Source organism: Schistocerca gregaria, chromosome 7 (genome assembly GCF_023897955.1).
Source record: "Schistocerca gregaria isolate iqSchGreg1 chromosome 7, iqSchGreg1.2, whole genome shotgun sequence".
NCBI lineage: Eukaryota > Metazoa > Arthropoda > Insecta > Orthoptera > Acrididae > Schistocerca > Schistocerca gregaria.
Genome location: NC_064926.1, coordinates 360,647,166 through 360,675,110, shown reverse-complemented (window position 1 = coordinate 360,675,110; position 27,945 = coordinate 360,647,166). Strand labels below are relative to the sequence as shown.

Below are 27,945 nucleotides of genomic sequence, written 5' to 3'. Positions count from 1 at the left end.
AACACACACACACACACACACACACACACACACACACACACATACATACACACACAGAGAGAAGAGATAAAGGGGGCTGATGTATGCAGCAAACTATTCTGTGTGCTGTAACTAAACTGGAAACGAAAAAAACATCTTAGTGCAAAACAGCAACTCCTTGTATACTATGCCTTTTTTCACACATGTAAATTATGGCGCAATGAGATTGGATTTACTCTGCTGGAGCCAGAAAAGTTTTTATATTGGGTGAAGCGAAATTCACACACTCAGGCTTTGCAGCGCAGCTTCTCAAATGCCAGCAACGAAAAAAAAAATTCTCTCACAAAATTTCATCCAGCGAGTACATTTCGCAGAAAAAGGGCGTTAAAGTGTGACAAGCTGGAAATACTGTAACCACAGGTATGGTAACTTCAACTGTCAGCAGATATTAGTCATTCTATACAGTTGGTGTGGTGGATAGACGTTTGGGTTAGCATACAGGAGGTTGATGGTTCGATCCTGGTTAGAGGCATATGTTTTTTATTTGGTAAATGTAGTCCAGGTGGTACAGTATCTGGCATCTTAATCATCAACAGGAATTGCAACAGGTCCTCTAGAAAACATTTGCACTTATGTACTACAATCGTAAAAATGGAAGACTGGTCAGCTTTGAAAGAAATCTTTTCCACATGATGGGCATGAATATATTCTCAGAGCTTCATCTACTAAACGCGAAACCTGTTTCATTTGTACCCTGCTCTAATGGTCCCATAGAGTAGTATCAACTATTATTCTTGCCTCGTTCAGGTCCATCACATTTCGTTAAGGCCTTACGTTGCCAGTAAGACAAGCAACGTGCATCGAGAATAATATCCAAAATCGGTTATCATTTGTATGTGTTATCACCATGGTCCCACTAATTATGCCTTTCAACAGTGAGTCTGGTAACCGCATGCTGTTTACTACGTATCTCAATGCATAATTATTATTGTTATTCCGTCAATGGGATTGTGGAAACATCACGTCCATTACTGTTAGGGAAACAGTGGAATTAGAACTGAACATTTCATGATTGGTAGTGTCGGGATGAATCATGCTGAACAATATCTGTCAGAGGGGGAAAGCTCTCATGAATTGATAAATAAATAAATGAAACGTTCATTGGATAAAAACCTTGTAGGCTAGTATTTTGGAAGATATACATGTCTGTGCTTGAGTACATTACCTCTCCCAGAATTGCAGGGTAACTGGTCGAATCATGATCCACAAACTAACTGCTTTGCTATCGGAAAGAGTGGGCGTCAACTGCATCCTGTGAATATCTTTCAGAGCAGGTGTAAATATTGTTATTCGCTTTGGGAGGAGTTGTGCGTGGGTTGAAGTGCGACAGGCGTATGTTGTCGCGCGGCTGATAAATGTAGTGGCAGTGTATACATTGTGTTGTCAGTTACTGGGATTAAGCTATCGCATTCTATTTGTTTAGAACTTCCCAGGTTTTTAAGAGACCGTAAATGGATATATGCTCTCCACGTGGCCCTATCGTTAACCTCAGATTTGTTTACAAGTTGCGCCTTGCGAAATTTATTCGGTATAACTATGTCTTGTGATTACGATGACAGCGAGTTCTTGGACTTTAAAGAATTGGAAGAACAGATAACTCAGATAGTAGACAATGGAAACCTCGAGGAAATGCTTCGCATACAACTATCGGAGTTTGAAATGTTACAGTCCATGTTTTCAAATCCAGGAGAATTTTGTGTGGATGACCCAAGTGTTATAGCCGATATAAATGAGTTTGTGGACGGAAGGTGTTCTATCATTCCACCTCGTTTAGATTTTAGTATAAATTTATTTATAGATATGGTACGTACCCGCTTTTAAAAACGTTAGTTCTTAGCCAGCTAGAAGGATGTAACCATATTATTTATTGTTACGTTTCTTTCTTTAAGGCCAAGTTCGAAGTCTGTGTGAACCTCCCACACGATTATCCAGCTACTGAGCCAGATATTTTTGTGAGAAGTGACAAACTCAGCAGAAACCAGCAACACAGTTTGAATATTGACCTTAGCAAATTTATTGCTGATCTTGATCGAGGTGAAATCTGTATCTGCTCCGCAATTTCTTGGCTTCAAGAAAATGCTACTCATTATTACGTTGCAATTAAACCAGAACCACAAGTGAAAATATGCGAAGATGAAGATTTGTTTACCCGGTACTGGATATATTCTCATCACATTTACAGTAAAATAAAAAGGAGAGAAGTATTGGATCTTGCTCATGAATTTAACATCACAGGATTTTGCCTTCCTGGAAAACCTGGAATTATTTGCGCTGAAGGTTCCTCTATGGATTGTGGTGAATGGTGGCAAAAGGTAATTTGTAAAAGGTAGACATTCTAGTTCATGTCATGTGTGAAACAATTTAAAGTTTTCCTTTACCCACAGTTCTCAAGTGCTGACTAGTGTATTATGTGTAGCCTATTGTTCTTCACTTCTACCGTCTAATGAAAGCCACTAGCAAAACATTTAAAACCTTTGAACTAAAAGATGCAGAAAAGACATATCTCATTAAAGCAAAAATTTTTAGTGGGCACAAAGAGAGTCGTGCATAGTTTGATACACTAAGTTCGTATGTGAAACTTTTTTGCAGCTTTGCAATCACGCTTTGTCACAATAATTGAATGAAAACTACTCCGACATGTGATGTAGCAGGCAATTATTGTGTATTACTTGTATTGTACCTATAACCATTTTGCATATTATAGTGTGTGTGATGAAATAAACTGTCAGAAAAAGAATTTATAATATTAATTCAAATGATATAATTAGGAAGTGATCAAAACTAATAAGAATCTTCAGAAAAAAACTTATGAATATGGTAATTGTGGACAGTTTTTCTCCTCGTTCACAGTCCTCTTCTTCTGTGACTGTAGTGGACATTTGAAAAGTGTCTCATTAAACTCACTGTATTATGCAGGAATAAGTTGTCCAAGTTTTTTCAGGTCCTTCGCCGTTTTTTCAGTAGTGGAACACTACCAGTTACAAATGATTTCTCATGAGGTAGACTCGGAGGGATATTGTAGCAGTTCAGAGAAAATGCGTCCTTGGGTAACCCACCAGTGTACTCAAGAACAACAGCTTTGATAATACCTTCCACTCAGTTGGTGAAACATCAGAAGAATCATCAAACAGAAGTCAGCCAAAGAACCCAAGAAAGAAGCCTACAGGCAATTTGTCAACAAGTGACCACGAAAGCCTTGACACTTGCAATTTTATTTTCCTTACGAATACCTTATCCTGCTGTATTATCTGATGCACATCTTTTTGTAGCACCTGAGCTACCATTTCTTGAATGCTAGATCATTGCCTGAATTCCTCACTATGATGTAGAGATTTCCAGACACTGTCTTTTTCATAAACTCACAGTGTCCTTCCACTGCATATATTATATAACTCTTCCTGGAGAGCCGTTTAATAGCCCCGAAGTCCCTTAAATTGACTGAAACGAGTGCTCTCATACAGAGAAATAGTATGTTGCAGTTAATTATGTATTGTTGTCAGCCATACTAAGCAGAAAATGAATCCTGTGTGGTGCCTATTTTACTATTCCTTTCCCTTCCAGGTTATATAATCTTTCCCTGTTATTTTTAATAACATTTCTTCAGTTCATCTGTTTATTATTCTTTCTCTTACCACACACCAGTTATTCTCCATTGGATAACATTTTAATAAATTTAATATTACACTTTACACAATAGTAACAGCAAGTAGGAGGAAAAAAATGATGTACATGGATTCAAGTGAACCACGGCAACTTTTTCTACTTTGCAGAAAGGGAACAGCTATGCTAGATAGGCTATGTCCATTCTGCATCTTTTATGATGATCAACAACAATGAAATCATGTCTCAATGGGTTTATGTTTGACAGTTTTACATAGTGCAAAGAGTTGAACTCAGCTACAAGTTCATGCAAATAAAGGAAATTTTCAAATTTTGTCAAATATGCCCTATCCGCATCTTGCATTAAATTTTACTTCATGCTCTACCACAAAAATTAAGATTGTACTTAATTCTCTCAATAGCAAAAACTGCCACAGGCTTGATGTCTCGAGTAAATTACCAAAGTCCTATTCTGTATTCAGTCACATATTAGATTATTATAATTAAATGGACAGTGCTCAGTATGCTGCAGTGCAGCCTGTATACATTGTAGGATGCTGAAACATCGTAGGTATGTTCATTTATTGTTGCACTCAAAGAGTATGCTGAAAAGCATAGTAGCTTCACTTTCTGCCACTGGGTGAAAATATGGCTCTGTAAGCAATTAGAATGTGCTATAGGTGCAGGAAAAGGGGAGGAACAATCAAACACTTAATGGTAGTTTCAGTACATTTATTAGGATACAGTCACAAGTGTCAACATTTGTTCAATATGGTCTCCTGACTCAGCAACATCCAGTTCCTTAACATGGCATGCTTGACAGTTGCTTTCAGCGTATCCAGTGCAGTTAGAATGCCATGTTGTCCTAAATAATAATAATAATAATAATGCCATGTTGTCCTTCAAATCAGGAAGAGCCTGAGCACATCCCTAAGAGACACAGTCTTTCAAATATCCACACAACCAGAAGTCACGTGGATTTAGGTAATGGGCCTGGAAGTCCACATATCTTGAAATTTGATGTCTTTAATTATGTTTGGCAGAAAATCACTGAGCGAAATACAGTATATTGGAGTAAAAATAACTTATTGCTCCATTCTTTATTGCAACTAAAAGTTACACCGTAACAACAAAACAAAACAAAGATATAATTTTAGAATGTCATGGAACACAGCTACACACAGAATGAACATAACTATTCTGGCACACTCCCACCTTAAAACTGAAAATGAAGCCAAAAAAGAAAAAACCCTCAGTACAAGCAGCTCACTGCTGTCGACACACCCACTCTTGTTTTATTGAGTTTGTTTTGAGATCATTGACAGAGCTTTTCTATTTGATATGAATTAGTCTGTAATTAGAGGTTTTGTGAGTAAGCCTGCCAACTATTTATCAGAATAAACGTAATAGACATCAATCTCATTATTTTCAACATTTTTACATATATAATGGTATTTAATGCCACTGCACTTGGTGTGTTTGTGATGTTCTGTGTTTTTAATCAGGCAAATGACACTTTGATTGTCAACATGGAGTGTTGGTTTGTCTAACTGAAAATCAAGTTCACTGAGAAAACCGCACAACCAAACTTCTTAAGTAGCAGCATCTGAAGCTGCTATGTATTTGGCCTCTGTTGTTGATCTGCTTACACATTTCTGCCGACGTGAACACGATGTCAAAGGCCCACCTGCTAACAAGCTCACTTAGCCTGTTATTGACCGACGAGTGTCACAGTCACAAGCAAAGTCGGCATCTGAGTAGACCTCCATTCCAGTAGAGTCATCTTCGTACCTTATGGTCAGGTCCCTGGTCCCGTGTAGATACTTCGCAATCCTTTTAACAGCATGCCAATGATCGAGATCCGGATTATGTAAAGACCTACTCACAGCGAACATAATGTCTGACCGTGAGACAGTTGCTGCAAACTTTAAGGTGCTGACGGCCTGCCGATAAGGTTTGCTTTCCATCTCCTTTACCACTATGCAACATGGTTCTGACATCAAAAGAAGTGGAGTTCGGTTTTGAATCATCCATGTTGAACCTCTGAAGTAAATAATTGATGTATCTCTATGCCTTTATAGATTTCTTTTGTAGAAGGGCTGAGTTCAATTTCCAATCCACAGAAGTATCTTCCATTGTCCACAGTAATTTCAAACATTGATCCCAGTGCTGTCAAAACATTTTTCAGTATTTTTGGAGGCTTACAAATAAACAAGCCATCACCCACATAAAGTACCAGGTAAGCATCAGTGCCATCTGTTACAGCATGGAAAACATATTTGTCTGCATTCATTTGCATAAAGTCAAACATTTTTGATTCCAACAATGTGATGATTGTTTGAGTCCATGTACACTCTTCCTTAGTTTGCAATCATTATTTGGGCCTTCTACAACAAAACTTTTTGTTTGCTCCATGGAAACTACTTCTTTCAAATCCTCATTCGAGAATGCAGTCTTAACATCGAATGCCTAATTTCCATATCTTGTGGAGCTGCTATGACTAATAAAACTCCTATTGAATCATATTGGACCATAGGAGACAATGTCTCTTTCATAATAAATGCCTTATTATTGTGAATAACCTTTTGCACATAATTTAGCTTTAAAGCGGCCAGTTTTTTCCCTCAGAATTCTGCTTCACACGATAGACCCACTTACATCCAACTTCCTTGTAGTTGTGAGGTAATGGTACTAGATCCCAAGTTTTGTTCTTCTTCAAGAATGTCATTTCCTCTTCCATTGCTTGTTTCCAATTTGATGACTTTTTCGATGCCATTGCTTCATCAAAAGTTTGAGGTTCAAAGATAATGGCTGAACAAGCTATATCTTGGTCCCGAAAGTGAGCAGGAGCTTGCAGATTAGCCCGATCTCTCAGATTCATCCTTTGATTTTCTTTCATTTGTTCACCAGGATCATATTATTCAGATTCCTCTTGAACATCTTCTGTAGCATGGTCTCCCAGGTAAAATTCAGTACTTCTTTTTTCTTGTTTAAGCTATGGGTTTGTTCTTCATTAAAAGAGACATTGCAGGAGATTGTAATATTCTTTGACTCAGGATTGTAGAGGTAATAATTAGTACTGGACCCTTCATAGCCAATGATGATTGGTTTTTTTGATTTACTATCCCGTTTTGGTCTAAATTTATCAGGAATGTATACGTATGCTGCTGATCCAAACTTTCTCATGTGTCCTAAAGAATATGGCACAACATTGTTGTTTGCTTTACATGGTCGGCCATGTAAGATATATATATGCTGCACAGTTTACTGCCTCTGCCCACAATTCGTGAGGCAAGTCAGCACTTCATAACATAGTGCATGCACACTCAGGATTGGACATGTTTTCTCATTCAACTCAGCCATTCTGCTGTGGTGTATAGGGCATGTTTGCTCACTTATCATACCATTTTGCTTGAAATAATCTTTAAATTGCTTATTTATGAATTCAGTTCCATTGTCACTTCTCAGAACTTTGACTTTGTTTCCAGTTTGTCTTTCAGGCAGTCTCTGAAATTCCAAAAACACATGGGAAGTATCATGCTTACATTTAAGAAAATACACAAATCTGTATGATGCGCAATCATCCTTGAAAACTATGTACAACTGTGCACCTCCAAGAGACGATTTTCTTATCCATCCATTCAAATCTCCATGAATAAATTCACCAGGAACTTTCAATCTTGATTCCAAATTTGAATTAAAAGATTTTCTTTTCATCTTGCCATACTGACATGGTTCACAATGAAGATTTTTCAGCTTTCTTCGTGTTGAAGCCAGATATTAAGTTCAGATCACCCATACTGTTGAGACCACTGAAATTAGTGTGCCAAAGTCTCTCATGCTAGATCATGGTAGAATTCAGGGAAGCAGGATTTGCCTGCAGTACATCTGGACATTTAAACATTTGATAACACTGATTGTCCATCTTAATTCCTCCTGCAAGTAGACCTGAACTGTGAACTTCCATTCTCGTGTCATAAAAAATAACTTTTATTCCTTTTTTGTGACTGCTACCGCAGAAAATAAACTTTTCCTTGGCTAAGGAATACATAATGTGTTTTCCAAAGTGTGATGTTGCCATGTGTCGTCAACTAATGACAATACTTCAGTTGATCCAATGCTTCTGCATTGACGATCGAGTTGCCTCCAATTTGAATAAGTGAGTCATCAGACTGAATTGGCTCAATGTGTTGAACCACTCTTTGCGCGACGTCTTATATGTTATGATGCAGCACTGTCAGCTAACCAAATTTTTTCGCAACCTGGAGCAAAAACATACGCATGGTCTGCACTCAAAGCTTGGTGCTCAGGCGTATCAGTTTTCCTATTAAGTTTTGCTAAAAGTTTTATGCATTCAGGTTTAAAATGTCCCTTGTTATGACATTAACAACATTCAGTGTCTTTTCGACTGTGTTAGACACACTCTTGTTGCTGGTAGTTGAACTGAATTTGCGTGTTTTGTCCACATTAGAGTTTTCATCACACTGTAAAAGTTTTTGTTCTTCTTTGAATAACCTTAAAGTCAAATTATTGAACATTTGTTGATCGTCAGCACATGAGCCCAGGCAGCTTTGCTGGCAGACTTCCCAAAATTTTAGCTATTTTGTCAGCTTCTGTAACAGGTTCCCCAATATCAGCTAATGCTTGTGCCGAGGACTCAACTTGACTGATGGGTTGTGCGACTGTGTCTGATGGTGACATTCTGTAATCAAAAAATTTCTGCTTCAAGTTCATTTTAGTAACTGCAGATTGCTGTTCATGAATAGTCTTTAGCCTGGCCCACATTTCCACTGCATTTGTGCACGTCATAACAGGTCAAATTCCATCGCAGTAGATAGAATGAGCATTGCCTTCAAATTTAAGTCATCCTAAGCGGTTTGACTCTCACCAGCCTCGGTTTCCCCTTGACAATATTGAACACTTTTTCAGCACAAAAAATAATTTGCAACTGATATTTCCACATTTGGAAATTTTTACCATCAAATTTCTGGATACTGTACATTTTCAATTTATCCATATTCGTGTGGGCTGAATGTAAGTCAAACTTATAATACTCAGATCAAAATGAAAACAAAGGTTTTCCACAACAGACAAGTGAAATATGACGCTTCTAGAACTTGAGCATCATGGTTCACACAAATAAAACTCTGGTAAAAAGCAGTGAATTCACAGAACCTGATGCCTTTAATTATGTTTTGGCAGAAAATCAGAGTGAAATACGGTGTATTGGAGTAAAAATAACTTATTGCTCCTTTCTTTATTGCAACCAAAAGTTACACCATAACCATCACAATATATATATTTATTATAATGTCACAGAACACAGCCACACACAGAATGAACATAAACATCTGGCGCACTTGCGCCACAAAAACAGAAAATGAAGAAGGTTTCTCAAAGCAAATCTTTCACTTGGCTAGCAACATGTGTTCCCCCATCTTCCATGAACATAATGGTGTGGACACAGTTGTGTTCTTGTAAAGCCAGGAACATGTGTTGCACACGATGTTCTTATAATGTGCTGATGTCACTGTACATCTAACAGCCTCATGAAGTGTCAACTCCTCACAGAAAATAGGACTGAGAATGAAGGAGCTTTTGAAACCCCATCACACAGTCACATAACCTGAGTGCATTGGATAGTCCTGCACAGCATGTGCCAGAGTAGGACCTCATATGTAACAGTTCTGTGCATTCACAGCACCATGCAGACTAAAGTTAGCCAGCGTCACGTCATCCATTTCCACGTGCGCCAAAAAACAGAGGGCAAAGTCACACAATTGTACTCTATCTTGGGGGTTTATTTGGTGCATATTCTGAGTCTGGTAGGGATACCAATGTAAAATACGCCACAAAATCTTTTGCACTTTTGACCAGGGGAGAGACAATTCATATAACGCTGCTCCAGCACTGGGTGCAGAATTTGAGGCATGTGCTGCAGGGTCAGCTATAGCTACAACATCATCAACAACTGCCATGGGAATCGGCCATTTCCCTCTCCCCCTTGGGCACCATCAAATTCACCTGTTTCTTCAACTTTCTTGATCATTTTCTTTAGCCCATTTATTGACATGGGGTCTTTTTATAGCTGTTTCTTCTGACAGTATTCCCAGAACACAGCACTGCTTTTGCTACCATTCTAATGAAACAACTTTACCAGCAGAGCACAGCCTGTCTCTGTAGCCATTGTGTTTGGTATGGAAAACTTCAACATTGTTAAATCTTGACACCAACAGTCACTTCACAAAAGAAATCACACACAGTGCCATGCAAAAAATAACATATTGATATCAAAACAGGAAACATTTCACATTCTGATGGCATACAGCACCATGTTTTCACTTGGTGGCAGAAAATGGAACTCCCCCTCCCCCAAGCACACCCGGTGAGCACATCAGTTAATAAACTTATTTATGATGATACAGCATCTTGCATTTTGTACAGCCTGTACTGCAGCACTAGGGACACTGTCAGTCCAGCTATCACCACACAGTACAATAGATCAGTATCTCAGGGTATATCTTCAGACAGGCTGAAATATACTGCTGTCAGATGCCTTTACAAGGTAGGAAGTAAGACAGATATTAATAACTACCAAGTAGCCTCAATGCTTAACTCCTTTGTAATTGTACTGTAAAATACTGTTTATGCAAGAACAATATCACACACATCCAAGAATAAGAAGTTTGGATTCAATTTGTATTTCAAAAATGTTTCCCCACAAAAAGTTATTTTTTTCTGTGCATGTATCAGATTATAATTAAGAAACCAACTGTTGTCAACTGGCGTTTTACAGGACTTGCCAAAGGTGTTGTAACTACCAATTTTCTGAGTGCACCACTTCATAGTTCCCAGGTGAAGTTTGTGCTTGATTCAGCCACAAGAGGCCACCAGGCCTTTTAATATGACAGCAGCTTTGTGCACAGCCTGCTGGCTGCACCCCCTATTGAAGCTAATGGAAATATAGGGTGAATTGCAGGGCTTTGCTGACTGCTTGTGTATTCCTAATTATATTGTATCTTGTCTTCCATGTGTGTGTACTGTTTTAGCAATTAATTGCAGTGTTCTTAGTTTACAACACTTTTTGGCAGTTGTATGTGCTCTAAAAAGAGTTCATGTTTTTCTGTATAAGTCTAAGTTTCATCTGGTTCACAGACCACAAACCAATGGTGTCTCTTTTTAACTCTTCGGCATCCTTAGGCCTACCAGACAAAGCTGCACGTCACTTACAGTGGTGGGCTCTGTTCCTGTCACAATACAGTTATGAGATACATTTTCAACCTATGGCACAACATGCAGATGCTGACACCTTGTTGTGTTGCCAATTGGTCCGGATCCAGAGTTTGATTAAAAGGAATTTCTTTGTTTTCATTTAGATGTGGAGGCTCAAAATGTTGCAGAATGTTTTCCTATTACTAGAACTAAAATTGCAGCTGCAGTAGATGCAGATCCTGTTTTAAACAAAGTTGTTTGTTTTGTGCAACATGGCTGGCTGGACAAACCTCTGGGCTATGCTTTGATTCTTTGAGAAATTATTTTGCTGTATAAGCAGTAGAATGCTGCTGTTATCTACAGTTGACACCACTCCTCGGGTTGTAGTCCCATCTGCCCTGCGGTGTGAACCGAGTGAGTTGGCTCAGTGGTTAGCACACTGGACAATGTCGGTTCAAACTCACGTCTAACCATCCTGATTTAGGTTTTCCATTATTTCCCAAGATCACTTCACACAAATGACGGGGTGGTTCCTTTTGAAAGGCATGGCCTATTTCCTTTCCCATCCTTCTGTAATTCGAGATTCTGCTCTGTCTCTAATGACCTCGTTTTCAACAGGACATTAAAGAAATCTCCTCCTCCTCTTCCTCTCTTTGGTGTGAGGTTATGGGTGTGTTGCATGTGGACCACTAGGGTATGTCATATGCAAAAGCATTAGCACAGATACGTTCTTTGGCCATGCTTTGAAAGGGAATAGTGTGAGTTGTTACAGCCTGCCCACAGTATGTCACCCATAAGTGGGCTCTGCTGCTTCTATGTCACCGTGCCAGATCCACAGCAGCCTTGGGAACCAATTCATGTACCTTTTGTGAGACCTTTTTTTAAATTTCTACTGGCTTGTTGTATTTGTGCATATTCTAAGTTTCTATATGTGATGTGTTATCTGCCCGTTTCTGCGACAGCAACAATTTCTGCTTTGTCAAAAACTTTTGTAATGGAAGGTGTTTCATATACATTAGTTACCAACAACAGACCCCAGTTTATATCTCAGGAATTTGAAAACTTTTTAGAAAGGAATGGTGTTTGCCATATCACGGCTCTTCCTTTCCATCCTCCATTGAAAGGGGAAGCAGAATGACTAGTGTGAACATCTATGACTGTAATGAAAAATGCATTTTGGATGTGCCACTAGAAGAAGCTCTTGACCGATTCCTCAGTTCGTATAGGTTCAAACCTGTTGGCAATAACAGTCCGGCAGAGTTGTTGCACGGTTTTCAGCCCCCAACTGTGCTATGTGTGGTTTGGCTGTCACCAAACCATCCACCGGAACACTTCCAGCTTGGCACAGCTGTTTGAGCTTGCGGCTTTAACTGCTGGTGGAAATGGGTGCTGGTGGTAATCAAGAATAACTGTGGGTGAGCCTCTGTGTTGTTCTCATGGCCGAGGGGCAGGCATTGCCACATGTCAACCAGCTATGGCCTTGCATGAGTAGTTGCGCACAGGATGTGTCTCTGCCACTTTCACATAAGCTGTCTGCCCTGTCGCCTACTACAGTGCCCTGACCTTCTCCAATGCTGCTGCTGCCGCCAGTGTTTTCAGAACTATGCTCCACTGTGGGGGCCCCCTTCAGCTGTTGGGAACCACAGTGGGACTCCTCTCGTGCACTGTCACAGCTAACGCCTCTGCTGCTGCCGCATCCATCACTTTCAGCAGCACCTGTTCCATGATCTTTGCTGCAACCTTTCTCCCTGGGTTTAGACTCAGATATGGAAATGGATGCTGCACCATCGTTACCCATCCTACCATATGGCCTCTCACAGGGGTGCAGGAGCCGACCCGTCCGCGCTTGCTTGACTTCCGACCCTACGCATTGATGGCAGCATGTCACATGGTCTCAACAACCTACGTCAACTATGAAAGAAATGGACATGAGCACAGTGTTCATTTCTTCGCAAAGGAAGAGGAGTGCTGTAACTACCAATTTTGTGTGTGAGCTGCTTCATAGTTTTCATATGAAGTTTGTGCTTGATTTGGTCACAAGAGGCCATCCATCCTGCTAATAGGACAGCAGTTCCTTGTGCAGCCTGCCCGCTGCACTCCTTTCTGGAACTAGGGAATATGTACACTGGAGTGTAGAGCTTTGCCAGTCAAATGTGTGTTGCTAATTGTATTTTACGTTGTATTCCATGTGTGTGTACTGTTTGAGCAATGAATTACAATATTTGTGGGTTAGAAAAAAAAATATTTTGTGCACAGTTCATTTTATTCTAGAGAAATTAAAATATTATTGTGTCAGGAATCTTGGTAGTAACTGGCGGGTAGGCAGATTTTTTGGCTGTTGTCATTTATGGTAAAATATTCTATCAGTAGGCTGTATCATATTCCTCTTCAAATTCCATGGTCAACATTTTGATACCTCTGTTGGCACCTTCTTCAGGACTTCACAGGTGACCATAGATGGCTGAATACTCAGTGCTCAGCCATCCAGGGTGCAGCAGAGGGACTGAAATGACAAGCATTGAAAAAGTTTTAAGAGGGATATGACATGGCCTACTGATAGAAAATGTTACCATCAATTGCTGGGTGTCACATTAAAAAACCCAGGGAATGTATACATAGACTTGGGAGTAACCACTGTGGGTGTACTACAGGGTTCTTGTTCTATATCTGTACTCTTACTCTGCAAACCACTGTGAAATACAGGGCAGAGGGTACTTCCTCTTGTACCACGTATTAGGGCATGTTCCCATTCCCTCTGCATATCGAGTATGGGAAGTATGTTTGCTTAAATGCCGCAATGTGAGCTCTAATTAATCTAATCTTGTCTTCACAATCTATATGAGAATAACACATTTTGGATTATGTAAATTCCTAGATTTCTCACATAAAACTAGTTCATGACTCTTAGTGGTGTTAATACTAGAAATTACCGGGTGTTAAGATAAGTAATATCAATTTATTAGCTATCACAATTACAACCATGAAGACACGATACAGACAGAAGCAAAAAAAAAAAAAAAAAAAAAAAAAAAAAAAAAAAAAAAAAAAAAAAAAATTATTAATGCCGAGAAAAAGCACATAAATAAAAAAGAAAGAAATGAAAGCATAATTATTAAATTGTATTTAATTCCAAGTTTCACTGTCTAATTTACCACTTATTCCTCAGATCTAATGTACTGAACATTCAAATGTCCTTCGTTACACTGCTGATGTATGACATTGTATTTAATATCCACATGCTTCAGTCATCTATGTTCCCGCAGCTGTAACAGACGTATGCATGACCGATCATCTTCATAAACTGTTGGAGTTTTCACAGGTATTTTAAATTCTTCAGCCTCAGGGTGTATGTTGTAGCTGTTGCCAAAGCAATATATTCTTCTTCTGTGGAAGATAGTGAAACACATGCCTGTCTCCTTGTAGTCATATCCTTTTACCTGAGCACATCCTTTAATAACTAAATGCGCCTTATATGTTCCAGTATTTCCAGACGCATCTCTTTTCAGTTTGAACATCCACTTTCTGTCAATGGTTCTTTTATTTGCTGAAAGCGATGCATAAGTTCAAGTTGCATTAGATGACAGAGAGTGCAGTTCTTTTGTATTGTTTTTGTCCACTCTTTTGCATCATGCTGCTCCATCACATCTTCAAAATTCTGAGGTCAGTTTCCCACAAATACTTCTGCATTCACAGATAACACTGCATAATTGTCCAAGTATCTAGGTTTCCTTGTTAATCTTCTGCTTTCCTGTGTCCTTCACTTCTTCTGAGGTCATGGGCTCTGAGTTATCTTTTCAGTGGGGTTGTCTGTTTCCTCAGTGTTAGTTTCATTCTGATGCCCTCAATCTCCTGCTGTCTTCTGTGTTTTGGCGTCCATTTTAATGGTCTCCTTCAAGATCCAGTTGTTACTACTTTCATCTTCAAATAAAAACTTATCTTCTTCAAAAATTACACCTCTTCCTAGTAGAGTGTTGTGTTGTTTGGGGCAATATCCAGTCATGAAAAATTTTGATGATCTGGTGTTAAGCTTGCTTGTAAGAGTGCAGTTGCACTAGGAGGAGTGAGTGGTGGTGGAGGGTTGGAGGACCCAGTAGAAACACTATAAAGAAGGCTCTATTTATTCTCGGCACATGCTTTGTCTTGACTCAGCGAGGGAAAACGTGTCTCACTCTGTTGACTCTGGCTGATGCTGATGTACAGGCAACAGCTTCTGCCCCAGTGAAATTCTGCTACTTAAGCATTCTGTGTTGCTGATAGCAGGCCTATGGACAGCCAGCAGCCTCTGCAGTCTAAGGTCGCAATATCACTGGCACGATACTTCTCCATTGGTGATGGTGCCTGAAACGGCCCCTCGGTGCTGGTTGAGGCAGGTGTGGGCGTTCAGTTGACAGTGCTGTGGCACTAAGTTCCACAGAGAACTGGATTCCGGCGATGAGACTGCTTTTGCCTCAATATTCACACATATATCACTCCGAGGCACATTTGTTTCACTAAAATCTGGCATTTAATCACATCACCTGTAACAAGAGACATGCCCTGGTGTGGTTACACTGACCCACCTGCTGTGGTTAATCCCTCTGTGTGGTGCAGTTGTCCAGTGAGTGCGGCTAGCCTTAGCTTGTGCTACCCGTGCGTACCTGTTATTTTGACCCACTTGTTGTCAAACTGTGGCTATGGCTCTGCATCTGATAATGCAATTACTGCATGGTGGCTTTCTCACTACCACATATTACTTAGCTAAAAGACTGGGTAGTGACACTACATTCCTTTGGAATGAGCAAATATGCAATTCGCTTAAACACATGCAGTTTCTTCAGATTTGGCTTTCTTCCATACCACACCGTTGTTGGAATTCCTCTGTCTAAAGCTGAAGGAGGACTATGAAAAAAAGAGCTACCAACACCACTTCTGACCATAACTGCTTTCCAAGTCTATGCCCAAGAGTCGTAAATGAGCCTTTTCAATTATAGTGCAATTTAGTCGTCCATTTTGCTGAGGTGTGTACCTAATGGTAAACTTGGACTGCACTCCATTTTCTGGAAGGAATTCCCCAATTTCCTGTGAAATGTATTCACAACAACTACCACATCTAAATCAGCTGAAATTTCTCACTAAAATGAGCAGTAGGCTCTCCATAGCATACTTTAAAATAATGGAACACTTCAGACTGTTCGAAGAGTGTAAGCTGCTATGAAGTGAGTATATCATCAGTGAAAGTCACTATATATTTCTTTCTATCAAAAGAGACAGCTGTTATTGGACCAAGCTCATCACTATGTATCAGTTCAAATGGACACTTGGGTGGACTATGAGACTAAATATGTGGTAATTATATTTGTTTTGTCTCTGTGTAGGTCAAATATTTATTTACCTGTGCATAAAATTTTATTTTGCCCAGGCCTTCTGCTAGATAATGAAGGATCTTTGTATTTTCAAGGTTCAAATGTTGTAAGCGTTTAAGCTACAAGTCTTTATCACTGTCTGAAACACAAGCGCTACACGTAGTATTCCTAGTACTTTTTAACAAAAGGGTATACATACTTGAATCCTTTCTATTAGCTACAGCTATAAATTTTACACACTTTTGAATTGAACCCACAGAATTTTCAAAAACAATGCAGTATCCTGCTATTTCTAATTTGCACACTGCGAAATTATTTAATAAACCTGACACTACAAGAACATCTTTTATTTTTATTTGGAATTCTTTTCACAAATAGTGCTTTCAACATCAACTTCTCCAACGTTTCTGGAAAACAAAAATGTATCTGTTATGGCGACCTTTATTTGTATAGGATTTAACTAAATGTTCTGTTGCCCCTGAGCCTAGAAACTACTCTGCTTTGCCACCTGAAAAACTTCCTGTAACAGCTGAGAGAAAAAACCTATTTTCAGTTCCATGTATTTCTTGCAAATTTTTTGCTAAATTTGCAGAATTGTTACACTTATGCTTTTTTGATCATTTAACTTTGCATTGCGCCCTAATATGACCTCATTCCGACGCATAAGTCAAAATTACAATACGTGACAGAGGATTGCGTTCTTCCTCTGTTGTGTTTGTCCATTCTTCTTCATCATGCCAACACTTCACATCTTCAGTATTCTGAGGTAAGTTTTCCACAAATGCTTCTGCTTTCAAGGCTACCACTGTATAATCTTTCAAGCATCGAGGCTTTATTTTATTTTTATTTATTTTTTTTATTTATTTATTCTTTTTTTTTCTTTCTTCACTTCTTCTGAAGTCACGAGCTCAGACTTATGTTCAACAGTTTGTTCAGTTTCCTCTAAGTTACTTTCATTCCCATGCCCTTAATCTTTTGCTATGTCAGGATAGAAGAGCATGAAACATTTACAGTTTTATTCGTAGCATGGATTTCTGGTTTTGCATCCAGGTTGTTTCCTGGAATAAGATGTGAGAGTATCATCAATGAGTTTTATCTGTAATTCGATTTTAGAGCAATAGTATACATGGTGAAAAACGAATTTTACCACTTCCTGAAATATATAAAACTTCTCAGACTTCGTGATGCGTCAGTTGAGGGTAAAACCTTGAGCTTTCGATGATTGTCTTTGTCAGGTACAACTGACTGTCAAAATTCTTGTGTGGTGGACTTGTTTAGCCCAAAGACGGTTTCTGATTGTGCATTAGTTACATCATGCTGACACAGATGGGTTTAATGTCTGTGCTGGTGGTGTTGCTGCTCCTGCATTAGTATAAACATCGTGATCAATAGCTACGGCTCTTCTCTGCATCGAGAACTCGCTTCCATGCACCACTAAGATTATATTTGCTGTCACGGTTGAAATTTTCTACAACCTCTTTAATTATAGAGCCTCTGTATGTGGGAGTGTGGGACAAAACTTTTGTTTCATCAGACAATATTTTATGTTTGTTTGTGAGGCTGTGCTTAGCAGCTGCAGATTTCTTCATTTCTTGATTTTTAATTTGCTGTTGATGTTCTGCACAGCTGTCGGAAATGGTTCACATGACTGATCAATGTAATTGCTTCCACACTCACATGGGATATCGTATATCCCAGGAATCCAGAGGACATTTAGAGGAACATGCTTTAAATTTAGTGCCCCATCAATCATCTTCATTTTACCGTTATGTTGATGACATGTTTATGGTCTGGCCCACGAGGCGAGCATACAAACAGCGTGCACTCAAATGTCTAGTTCACTGTTGAGTCAGAGAAAGAGGGAAGGCTGCCATTTTAAGATGTATTGGCACCTGAAGCATGTGTTCCGAAAGAACAGCTATGGATCACATGATATCAAGTTAGCATTCTCCAAGAAAAGGAAATGTGAAAATGTCGACATTCACATGATGAGCCACCTATTGCACTCGTTACTTTCTGCAGTGTTACATCTATCAAAATAGATAGAGTGCTGGGAAGACGAGGTATCAGATCTATTTTCCGAACTCCTGAGAAGATAAAGCAGATGCTACGCCCTGTTAAGGACAATATCAACCTCAGGATTCCTAGGATTTGCAACATACCTTGTGTGTTCGGAAGAAGTTGTGGCGTATTAAAAATCAAAAACTGGAGGAATCTGCAGTTGCTGAGCTGAGCATAGCTCATAAATAAACATAAAATAATGTTTGATGAAAAATTTTGTCCCAGGCTCCTTACAATGGAATTCTATAATTAAAGACACTGTAGAAATGATAATGTATAAGAAAACCTTCAGCCATGGTGGCGTATATAATCTTAGCGGTGCAGAAAAGAGCTCTAGCAGCAGAGAAGAGCCATAGGTATTTGTTGAAATGTTTACGCTACTGCAGAAACAGTGGCACCACCAGTGCAGACATTGACACCATTTGTGCCAGCATGATGTAACTACCAATAAGTCAGAAGCCATCTTTGGGCTATATAAGGTCACCACAGCTGCAATCTTGACAGTCAGTTGCTCCTGACAAAGACAGTGATGAAAATTGTCGAAAGATCGGGGTTTTACCCTAAACTGATGCACTAAGAAGTTGGAGAATGTTTTATACAATAGTGCCACCACAGAAGACTTCATTCTCAGATACCTGAGTTGGTTTGATGAGAGAGTGTTACTTCAACACTTTATAAGGAGTATGTCCTTGGATAGTTTGCATCAATCTTCAAGCACCTGCCAGTTACAGTGACATATCCCGTGGGTAAAATATCTACGACAATTCATGCTCCCCTTCTTTGCATACATTAAGGATTATCCCCTATAGGCATTTTTGGTATGGACCCCATGCTTCTGAGAAATATTCTAGGACAGGTCTTAAGAACATTTTGAAAGCAATGTCCTTTGTACTGATTGCGTGCTCCCAGTGTCCTACTTTCGTATGACCTGCAGCACCTGGCAGACGAAATGCCTTTGTTCCTTTTGGGTGTGTGTCCTTCTCGCAACTTAAAGTATAACCTGTGAATACATTATTAATTAATGTATTCTAGTACAAAATATTTTGAAGCTTACAATTTATTTAGTATTGTTACAAAAATTAGTATGTGTCTCAAATTGTGTTCAGTCAGCTCAACATCCACCAGAAGACAAAATTCATCTGCTTCTGTATTTCTCACTATTATTTCAAGACAGCTGAAAATGAGACAGCATCATAGATAAAATTGCCCAAGTGAGCACCTAATCAATAGTAAAGGATATCTAATGAGAAAAATAAAGGTGAAAACACCACATAAAACCATGAAACCAAACAGAAAGAGTTATGTCACAGCTGGCAGAAGTGTGATGTACTACACTACCAATGAACTTAGTCTGCTACCAGCTTTACCTATCACTGAGTCTAAGTGATATTTCCATTACATACACGCACACAAAATTTATAATTGCATGGTGCCTCAGAACATATCCTGTCAACTGATCCCTTCTTTTAGTCCATTTGTACCATAAATTTCTTTTCTTCCCATTTTGGTTCAGTACTTCCTCATTAATTAATTGATCCACCCATCAGATCTTCAGCATTCTTCTGTAGTATCACATTTCACTCCTGTACAAGACTGCACTCTAGGCAAATAACTTCAGCAGAGGCTTCCCAACATTTAAATTTGTATTATATGTTATTAAATTCCTGTTTTTAGGAAATGCTTTTCCTGCCGTAGCCATATTGCATTTTATACCTTCTCTACTTCGGCCATCGTTAGTTATTTTGCTGGGCAATATTCATATACTACTCTTAGTGCCTTATTTAGTAATCTAATACCTCCAGCATTGCCTTATTTAATTTGATTAGGTTTTACTATTCTTGTATTACTTTTACAATGATCATCTTATAACCTCTTTTTGAGATACTATCCATTCCATTCAGCTGTTGTTCTCTCTGACAGAATTACAGTGTCGTGAACAAATCGCAAAGATTTGATTTCTTCTTCCCAAACTAAAGTTCTCTTTCCAGTTTTGTCTTTGCTTTGCTTTACTGTGCTTAATGTGTAGATTGAATAATATCAGGGATAGGCTACAACTCTACCTCACTCCCTTCATAATCACTGCTGCCTTTCATGTCATTCGACTCTTATAACTGTAGTCTGGCTGTTGTACAAGTTGTAAATAACCTTTGCTCCCTGCGTTTTATGTAATGTTAATGTAAAATGACTTATTCTACATCATTACCATTAATCAGACATATGATCCGTGGTACATGAAATTAACTTAAGGTTTCTCTAAGTAGGTTTGCTATAAAAGTAGGTTTGCTTTTCTTGACTACGTCTTTTAAGATAAATAGTAGGCTCAGTATTGCCTCATGTAATCCTACATTTCTCTGGAATCCAAGCTGATCTTCACACAGGTGGACAAACTCTAATATGTTGTAAAACACTTGCACTGTACTCCTCTCTGAGGACATTTCCACTGAATATTTTCTAACCATCTCATTCAGTGCACACACACCATATTCCAATCATTCCTAATTATGCACTTGAATATGTGTTCAGAGAATAAAACACTTTTGTGTGTGTGTGTTTTGATAAACATACAAGACTGTGTCTCCATACTTCATCATAGCAGTTTCATATAGTGGTGCTTACTACCACTACATACAAAAATATCACTGCCAAACAAATAGCACACCAGCTACTGCTAAATGGGAATCCCAGCCATAAATCCAAAAAACCAAAACTACGATGAACTGAGCAAGAGGAAAATAATGACTTTTCACCCCCATTTACAATGGATGAGTTACAGAAGGATCTTAAACAGAGTAAAACTGATAAATCAGTTGACTTGGACAGCATAGCCGATGGAGGCTACAGAAAAATGGCCTTCCCCTGTGAAGTGTGTTGGCTCCAGCTTTGTTCAGTATATACACTTAACGACCAACCCGTAGTCCTCAGCTGCAGCAGTTTCTTAAGTGCTGATGTTCTCACTCTGGCAGCCCAAAGCACAAAGTCAATAGAAATCATTGGAAAGAGTGCCATCGAAGATCTGTCAAAATATTTCAGAATAAATTAGCTTAAACCAAACCCATCAAAGACACAAAAGAGTGCTTTCCATCTGAGAAACAGGGCAACCACCCACAAGCTAAAGATAGAATGGTCAGGGGTTAAATTGGAACATTGTGGCACTCCAAAATATCTAGGAATAACACTTGACAGATCTCTGATGTTCAAAGACCACAGTATCAATTTCAAATCAAAAGTCTCCACCAGGAACAAGCTACTGAGAAATCTGACCAGATCACAGTGGGGCAGCCAATCTGAAACCATTCGAACTTCTCCAATGGCATTATACTACTCCGCTGCAGAGTATGCCTGTCCTGCTTCGTACAAGTCAACATATGCCAAAAACGACACATAGGCTGCTTGAAGTAAACTCCAGTTGAATGGCTCCACCACCTTGCAGGAATTGCACCACCTCGTGGTCGAAGAGAGATAGCAGCAAATAGAGAAAGAATAGAACTGGAGCAAAAAAAATTGTCTCTCATGCCTGGTCAATGAGCCTACCCACTACAACAAAGGTCAAGAAAAAGTTTCGTCAGAACATCAGACAAACTAACAACCATTGATGAAGAAGCCATCTGCAACTGTGGAGGGCTGAGACATCCCAGGCTCCTGGCTGGAAAAGATTTTCAGACTCTTTACTGCATGGTCATGATGAGAAGTGGCTTGTATGGAAGCCCTTGAATAGGCTGAGGTCAGGAGTGGGCATATCATTCACTAACGTGGCAAAATGGGGATATACTGAAGAAAACAAAACCTAATGTGACTGTAGGGAAGAAGAGACTGTCCAACATATGCATCAGTGTTGACTGTGTCCAGCCGCCTGCACAGATGATGACCTTCACCAGGCAACTGAAATGCACTGGAAGAGGCCAAAGTTTGATCAAAGATTATGTAAACTAATAATAATAATATGGGGATTCCCTCTTCTCTAATGCTTAAGTGTACCCATTAGGCTGGTACCCTTATTCTCCAACATTTCAGCCAAGTGTCAAAATGTGAATAATTATGGTTTCTGTACTGGGAAAGGCTGCAACATTTATTGATCGCAGCTAACCTAGACCTTGACCTACGTCATTACACCCTAGCCAAAAGTTGTTCATGTATTGTCTTTCCATTTCATAATCAACTACTAAATCATATCAAAAGCTAACTTTAAGATAAACTCTGTAGATAGCACATTTATTTACCAATGTCATATTTTCCGACAGTTTATCACAACATATTGTACTAAAATGTGCAATTTGGAGATATATTTAATGTGGGTATGTCAGCTTCACAGAATGCTTAATGTTTTTCATGTTTTCAGTTTTAAACCTGAGAAGTTTGATATTTTGTGTGTGTTCATTTGGGGCATTTATTGTGAGCAAGCTCTTGGCACATATGCATACATTTATTCACATTGGTTTTATTGCAGAAAATATCTATTCCAAGCCCCCACATAGCATCATTCGAAGTCACCAAATCATTTGCAGATCAGTGTGCTTGGTCCTCCACTTGCTGGTGATCTTTATGATTGGGAAACAGATATTTTTGATTTGTTCTTAAGATTTGTATACAATGGATGGTAAATTGGAGGCACAAATGGAAGTAACTGTTGCAGGTTTTAACAATTCATTTGCAGATCAATGTGCTTGGTCCTCCACTTGCTGGTGATCTTTATGATTGGGAAACAGATATTTTTGATTTGTTCTTAAGATTTGTATACAATGGATGGTAAATTGGAGGCACAAATGGAAGTAACTGTTGCAGGTTTTAACAATTCATTTGCAGATCAATGTGCTTGGTCCTCCACTTGCTGGTGATCTTTATGATTGGGAAACAGATATTTTTGATTTGTTCTTAAGATTTGTATACAATGGATGGTAAATTGGAGGCACAAATGGAAGTAACTATTGCAGGTTTTAACAATTCTCTGTTAGCAGGTGTTGACAATGCATCCAGCTGTATTGTTGCTGAACTTTGCAGTTGTTGGTTCAGTCATCTTAAGTCGATGGAATCAAAATTCATGTCGTCATTGAGGGCAGTAGTATAAAACATTCCATACAGGAATGATCTGAAATCAGAAACTCATGATATATGGTCTTCTGTTAGGTGTACTTTACAATATATGTCCAAAACGTAATGATTTTTATTTTCTGGTTCCAACTTTGATGTTGTATCCTTTACCAGGATACAGATTAACTGGCTGTTTTTCAAGGATTTCCTTGCAGGGTGGGGGAATGTCCGTGTACGTAAAAAACAGTATTCCATTTGAGTCCATAGACGTATCACATCCCTGCACTGAACAGATATTTGAATGTTGGGCAGGGACAGTTGAATTTAATGAAACTAAACTTCTAATTGTTATTGTTTATAGCTAGCCTTACTCTGACTTCAGAGCATTTGTGCTTAAGCCAGAGAGGTTCTTGTTTCACTTTGTAGGAAGTGCCAGAAATTAGTTATATCTGGTGACTTCAATATTAATTTTGTATATGATGGTGCAAGAAAAAGGATGTTGGTAGATCTCCTGAATTCATATGATCTGATGCAGACACTGTTATTTTCAACTAGGGTGCAGGGGAACAGTAGCACAGCCATAGACTATATTTTTATTCATTCTTCATTACAGGATGGGCATTCTGTTGGTAAAAGGGTGAATGGCCTTCCAGACCATGATGCACAAATTTTAACACTAAAATGCTTTTGTACTCAAACAAATGTCACATATAATTACAAATTATGTAGGAAGGTTAATCCAACATCAGTAGAGAGTTTTTTAAACCTCGTCAAGGAACAAGAGTGGTAGGATGTTTGGTGCCGATAACATAGATGACAAATATAATGCATTCCTTAACACATTTCTCTTGCTCTTCGAGAGTTGCTTTCTATTAGAACGTTCTAAATGGGGTACTAGCTTTAATAGGCTGTCTGGGTCTCTGACTAGTGAGATAGAGATATCATGTAGAACAAAGCAGGAATTATGTCAAAATGTTGGAAGTAGTCACAATCATGCTGCAGTAGCCCTTTACAAACAGTACTGTAAGGTGCTTAAAAATGTTATTAGGAAGGCAAAGAGTATGTGGTACGCAAATAGAAAAGCTAATTCACAGGCTAAAATTAAAACCATATGGTCAGTTGTAAGGAAGTGTCTGGTCAGCAGTAGAAGGTAAACAATATAAAGTCAGTTCATAGTAAAAATATTTCTGTTACCGATAAATCAGATATATGTACAGTATTTAACAATCATTTTCTGACCATTACTGGTGAATTAAATAAAAATTTAGTTTCTGCAGGGAATCATATAACTCTCTTGGCAAATGCCTTACCGAGATTGATGTCTTAAATGCTACTCTGTGACACAGACAAGGGGAAGATTGAGTCAATAATTAAATCACTAAAGACTAAGGACTGTCATGGATATGGTGGAATGCCTAGCAGAATATTAAAGCACTGTGTTGCATATGTTAGCCCTGTACTTAGCCATATTTGTAATTTGTCTTTTAGGAATGGTCAGTTTCCTGAACGATTAATGCACTCAGTAGTAAAGCCGCTTGGTAAAAAAGGAGAAAGGGATAATGTAGACAATTTTAGACCTATTCCTATGCCATCAGTGTTTACTTAAGTTATTGAAACGGCTGTGTATGTAAGAATAATTGATCGTTTTATATCTCATAATGTGAGGTACCGGATGGGTTAAGCAAAAGATTTCGAAAGCTAGGCATATTTTTTGATTTAACTAAGGCATTTGATTGTGTTGATCACAAAATATTGCTCCAGAAGTGGGACCATTATGAAATACAGGGAGTAGCTCACAATTGGTTCACCTCTTACTTTAGCTACAGACAGCAAAAGGTCATTACTCACAGTGTTGAGAATGGCTGTGATGTGGGGTCTGAGTAGGGTGCGTTCAGATGGATGTGCCCCAGGGATCAGTGTTGGGGCCCACTCTTGTTCCTCATTTATATAAATGATATGCCCTCTAGTATTATGGGTAACTCTAAAATATTTCTGTTTGTTGATGTCACTGTCATGCAACATTGGCTCGGCTTCAAGTAGTGCAGTTCATGACCTAAGTTTATGGCTTGTAGAACATAAACTGATGCTAAATCACAGTTAGAATCAGTTTTTACAGTTTCTAACACACAAATCAACAAAACCTGATGTTTTAATTTCACATACTGGGCATATGATTAGTGAAACTGAACAATTCAAATTTCTAGGTGTTCAGATAGATATTAAACGGTCATGGAAAGCCCACCTTCAGGATCTTGTTGGAAGACCTAATGCTGCCATTTTTACTATTCGAATACTATCTGAAGTGACTGATCATTCGACACAAAAATTAAATTTGTCTACTTTGCTTATTTTCATTTGTTTATATCATATGGTGTTATATTTTGGGGCAACTCTTCCCATTCTAAAAGATATTTTTGGCTCATAAACAGCAATAAGAGGTGTAAGTTCGCGAACCTCTTGTCGACCCCTGTTCACGAGTCTGGGTATTTTGACATCGGCCTCTCAATATGTATATTCCTTACTGTCATCTCTTGTTAACAATATTAGCTTATTCCCAAGAATAAGCAGCTTCACTCAGTTAATACTCTTGTGCAGAAAAGTGAGCAGTATACTGCTGCGTCCATTTTTAATAAGCTACCACAAGAATTCAATAATCTTAGCAGTAATCCACATGCTTTCAAATCGAAACTGAAGAGTTACTTATGGCTTGACTTTTTTGGGTTCATAAACATTTTATTTTTATTAGTTATTACTTTTTATTTATTTATTTTATTTATTTATTGTTCCGTTGTAATTTCATGTACTGATATGTTCCATGACCTTGGAGATTTGCTCCTCAATTTGGTCCTACAGAACTTGATGTGTAAATAAATAAATAGAAATAAACTAAAGGCAACAAGGATCATTACAGACAGGAAGTTACCTTAAATGCCTCAGGGAACCATAAGTATTGGCATTTTCAATGCCAATCTGCTTATTATCTCCATTCTTCTTAATATGTTCATCTTATTCCAGTCTTCTAATTTAATGGTTTGAATGCAAAAACATCTTCTGTGTGCCAGATTCTAATCCATCAAATCATCTGGTGACAACAGTGTACAAAACATTTGGAACCAAAGACCTGTATGTGCACTTGTATCTCTTTGCATTCAAAAAGTAAACATGTCTTGTTAACCATTTCTTCAAAAACAGCTAAGAAACAGTTCAGATCACCCAATGAAGCTATATCCCTTTAGTGCCAAAGAGATTGATTCTTCCTCTACAGTATTGTACATATATCTCCATATGTTTGATTTTTGTCATTTACTCCCCTTTGCTTCTAACCACCTCAATTATGATCAAATCAAGAGCAGTGATACGGAAAACAATCTTTGTTGGTCCATATTCTCAAGAATTTTGACACAATGAAACAAAGAGCTCTTGTATGTATGTAACATCCAATATTGTGGAACATACTTTTATCAACTTAATAAGAATGTATCAGGATCTTTTTAAAAGGCAAAAGTGAATAAAAGAAATTCAGAGGGAGCAGGAGGCAAACCCATGAACTTTAATTCCATAACTCTGCAATCCACGGCTAAATCCACTAAACTACTGTGATTTCACAAGCTTAGGTTATGTCACGGCCCAAATGCCAATAGTCATTAACTGTCATTTGATTATAACAAGCGTACCAAGAATAAGATTTTAATACATCTGCAATGCGACATTGCCTTGAAATGGGGTACTTTCATTACATGCAAGTTACAGTATAAAAACAATGAAAATTCTTTAACCACCGATTGGAGTTTCCACATCATTTCCTTCCAACAAATTGTACCAATAATAATACATTTCAAAGATCCTCAATATGCAAGTACAGTGAAACGCCATTTATTCATAGAACATAAGTTACAATAATGTATAAACGCAGATAAACAGGTTGAAGGCTTCTATCCAGCCACTCATTGACCAGTCTGTTGCGATTGTAGAGGATAGAAAAAGGAAAGTTGGAGTTTTAAATTTCACATAGGCCTATAAGAAATTATTCACACTGGAGAATTGTACAAACATACTGTCATTTGACCATCACACAGAGTTCCATATGAATGACATCATAACAAGCATCCCTGACATAGATAAACAACTGATAGAGTTGAAAACAAATAAGTCGCCAGGTCCGGATGGAATCCCAGTTCATTTTTACAAAGCATATGCTATGGCATTGGCCCCTTACTTTTTTTACATTTATCAAGAATCTCTTGCCCAATGCAAAGTCCCAAGCAACTGGAAAAAAGTGCAGGTGATTCCTGTGTATAAAAACGGTAAAAGAACAGACTCAAAAAAATTACAGGCCAATATCCTTAATATCGGTTTTTTGCAGAATTCATGAACATATTTTCAGTTCAAATATAATACATTTCCTTGAGACAGAAAAGCAGCACAAATCAGCACAGTTTTAGAAAGTGCTACTCATGTGAAACTCAGCTTGTCTTTTTCACACAATATCCTGCGACCTATGGATGAAGGGTAACAGGCAGATTCCATATTGCTGAATTTATGGAAATCATTTGAGACAGTGCCCCACTGCAGACTTTTAATGAAGGTAATAGTATTCAGAATAGGATCCTTGGTATGTGATTGGCTGTAAGACTTCTGAAGAAATTGGACCCAGCATGTTGCCTCT

General features: G+C 38.5%; 1 protein-coding gene across 4 annotated transcripts in view; it reads left to right on the top strand.

Moving 5' to 3' along the window:
• Window positions 1-1,268: 1,268 nt before the first annotated feature.
• LOC126281756 (RWD domain-containing protein 2A-like) overlaps window positions 1,269-27,945 on the top strand; it is a 133,758-nt gene continuing 107,081 nt past the window's right edge. For 3 of the 4 annotated variants that reach the window (XR_007551303.1, XM_049980954.1, XM_049980952.1), the window contains exons 1-2: window positions 1,331-1,842; window positions 1,929-2,351. Coding sequence is in view for 3 of the 4 variants with exons in the window: in XM_049980954.1 (XP_049836911.1) it covers window positions 1,576-1,842; window positions 1,929-2,351 (690 nt within the window). In the remaining variant the exon portion in view is untranslated. Of the gene's footprint in view, window positions 1,843-1,928; window positions 2,352-27,945 lie in introns of all 4 variants that reach the window. The other variant, XM_049980951.1, reaches the window with a different exon arrangement.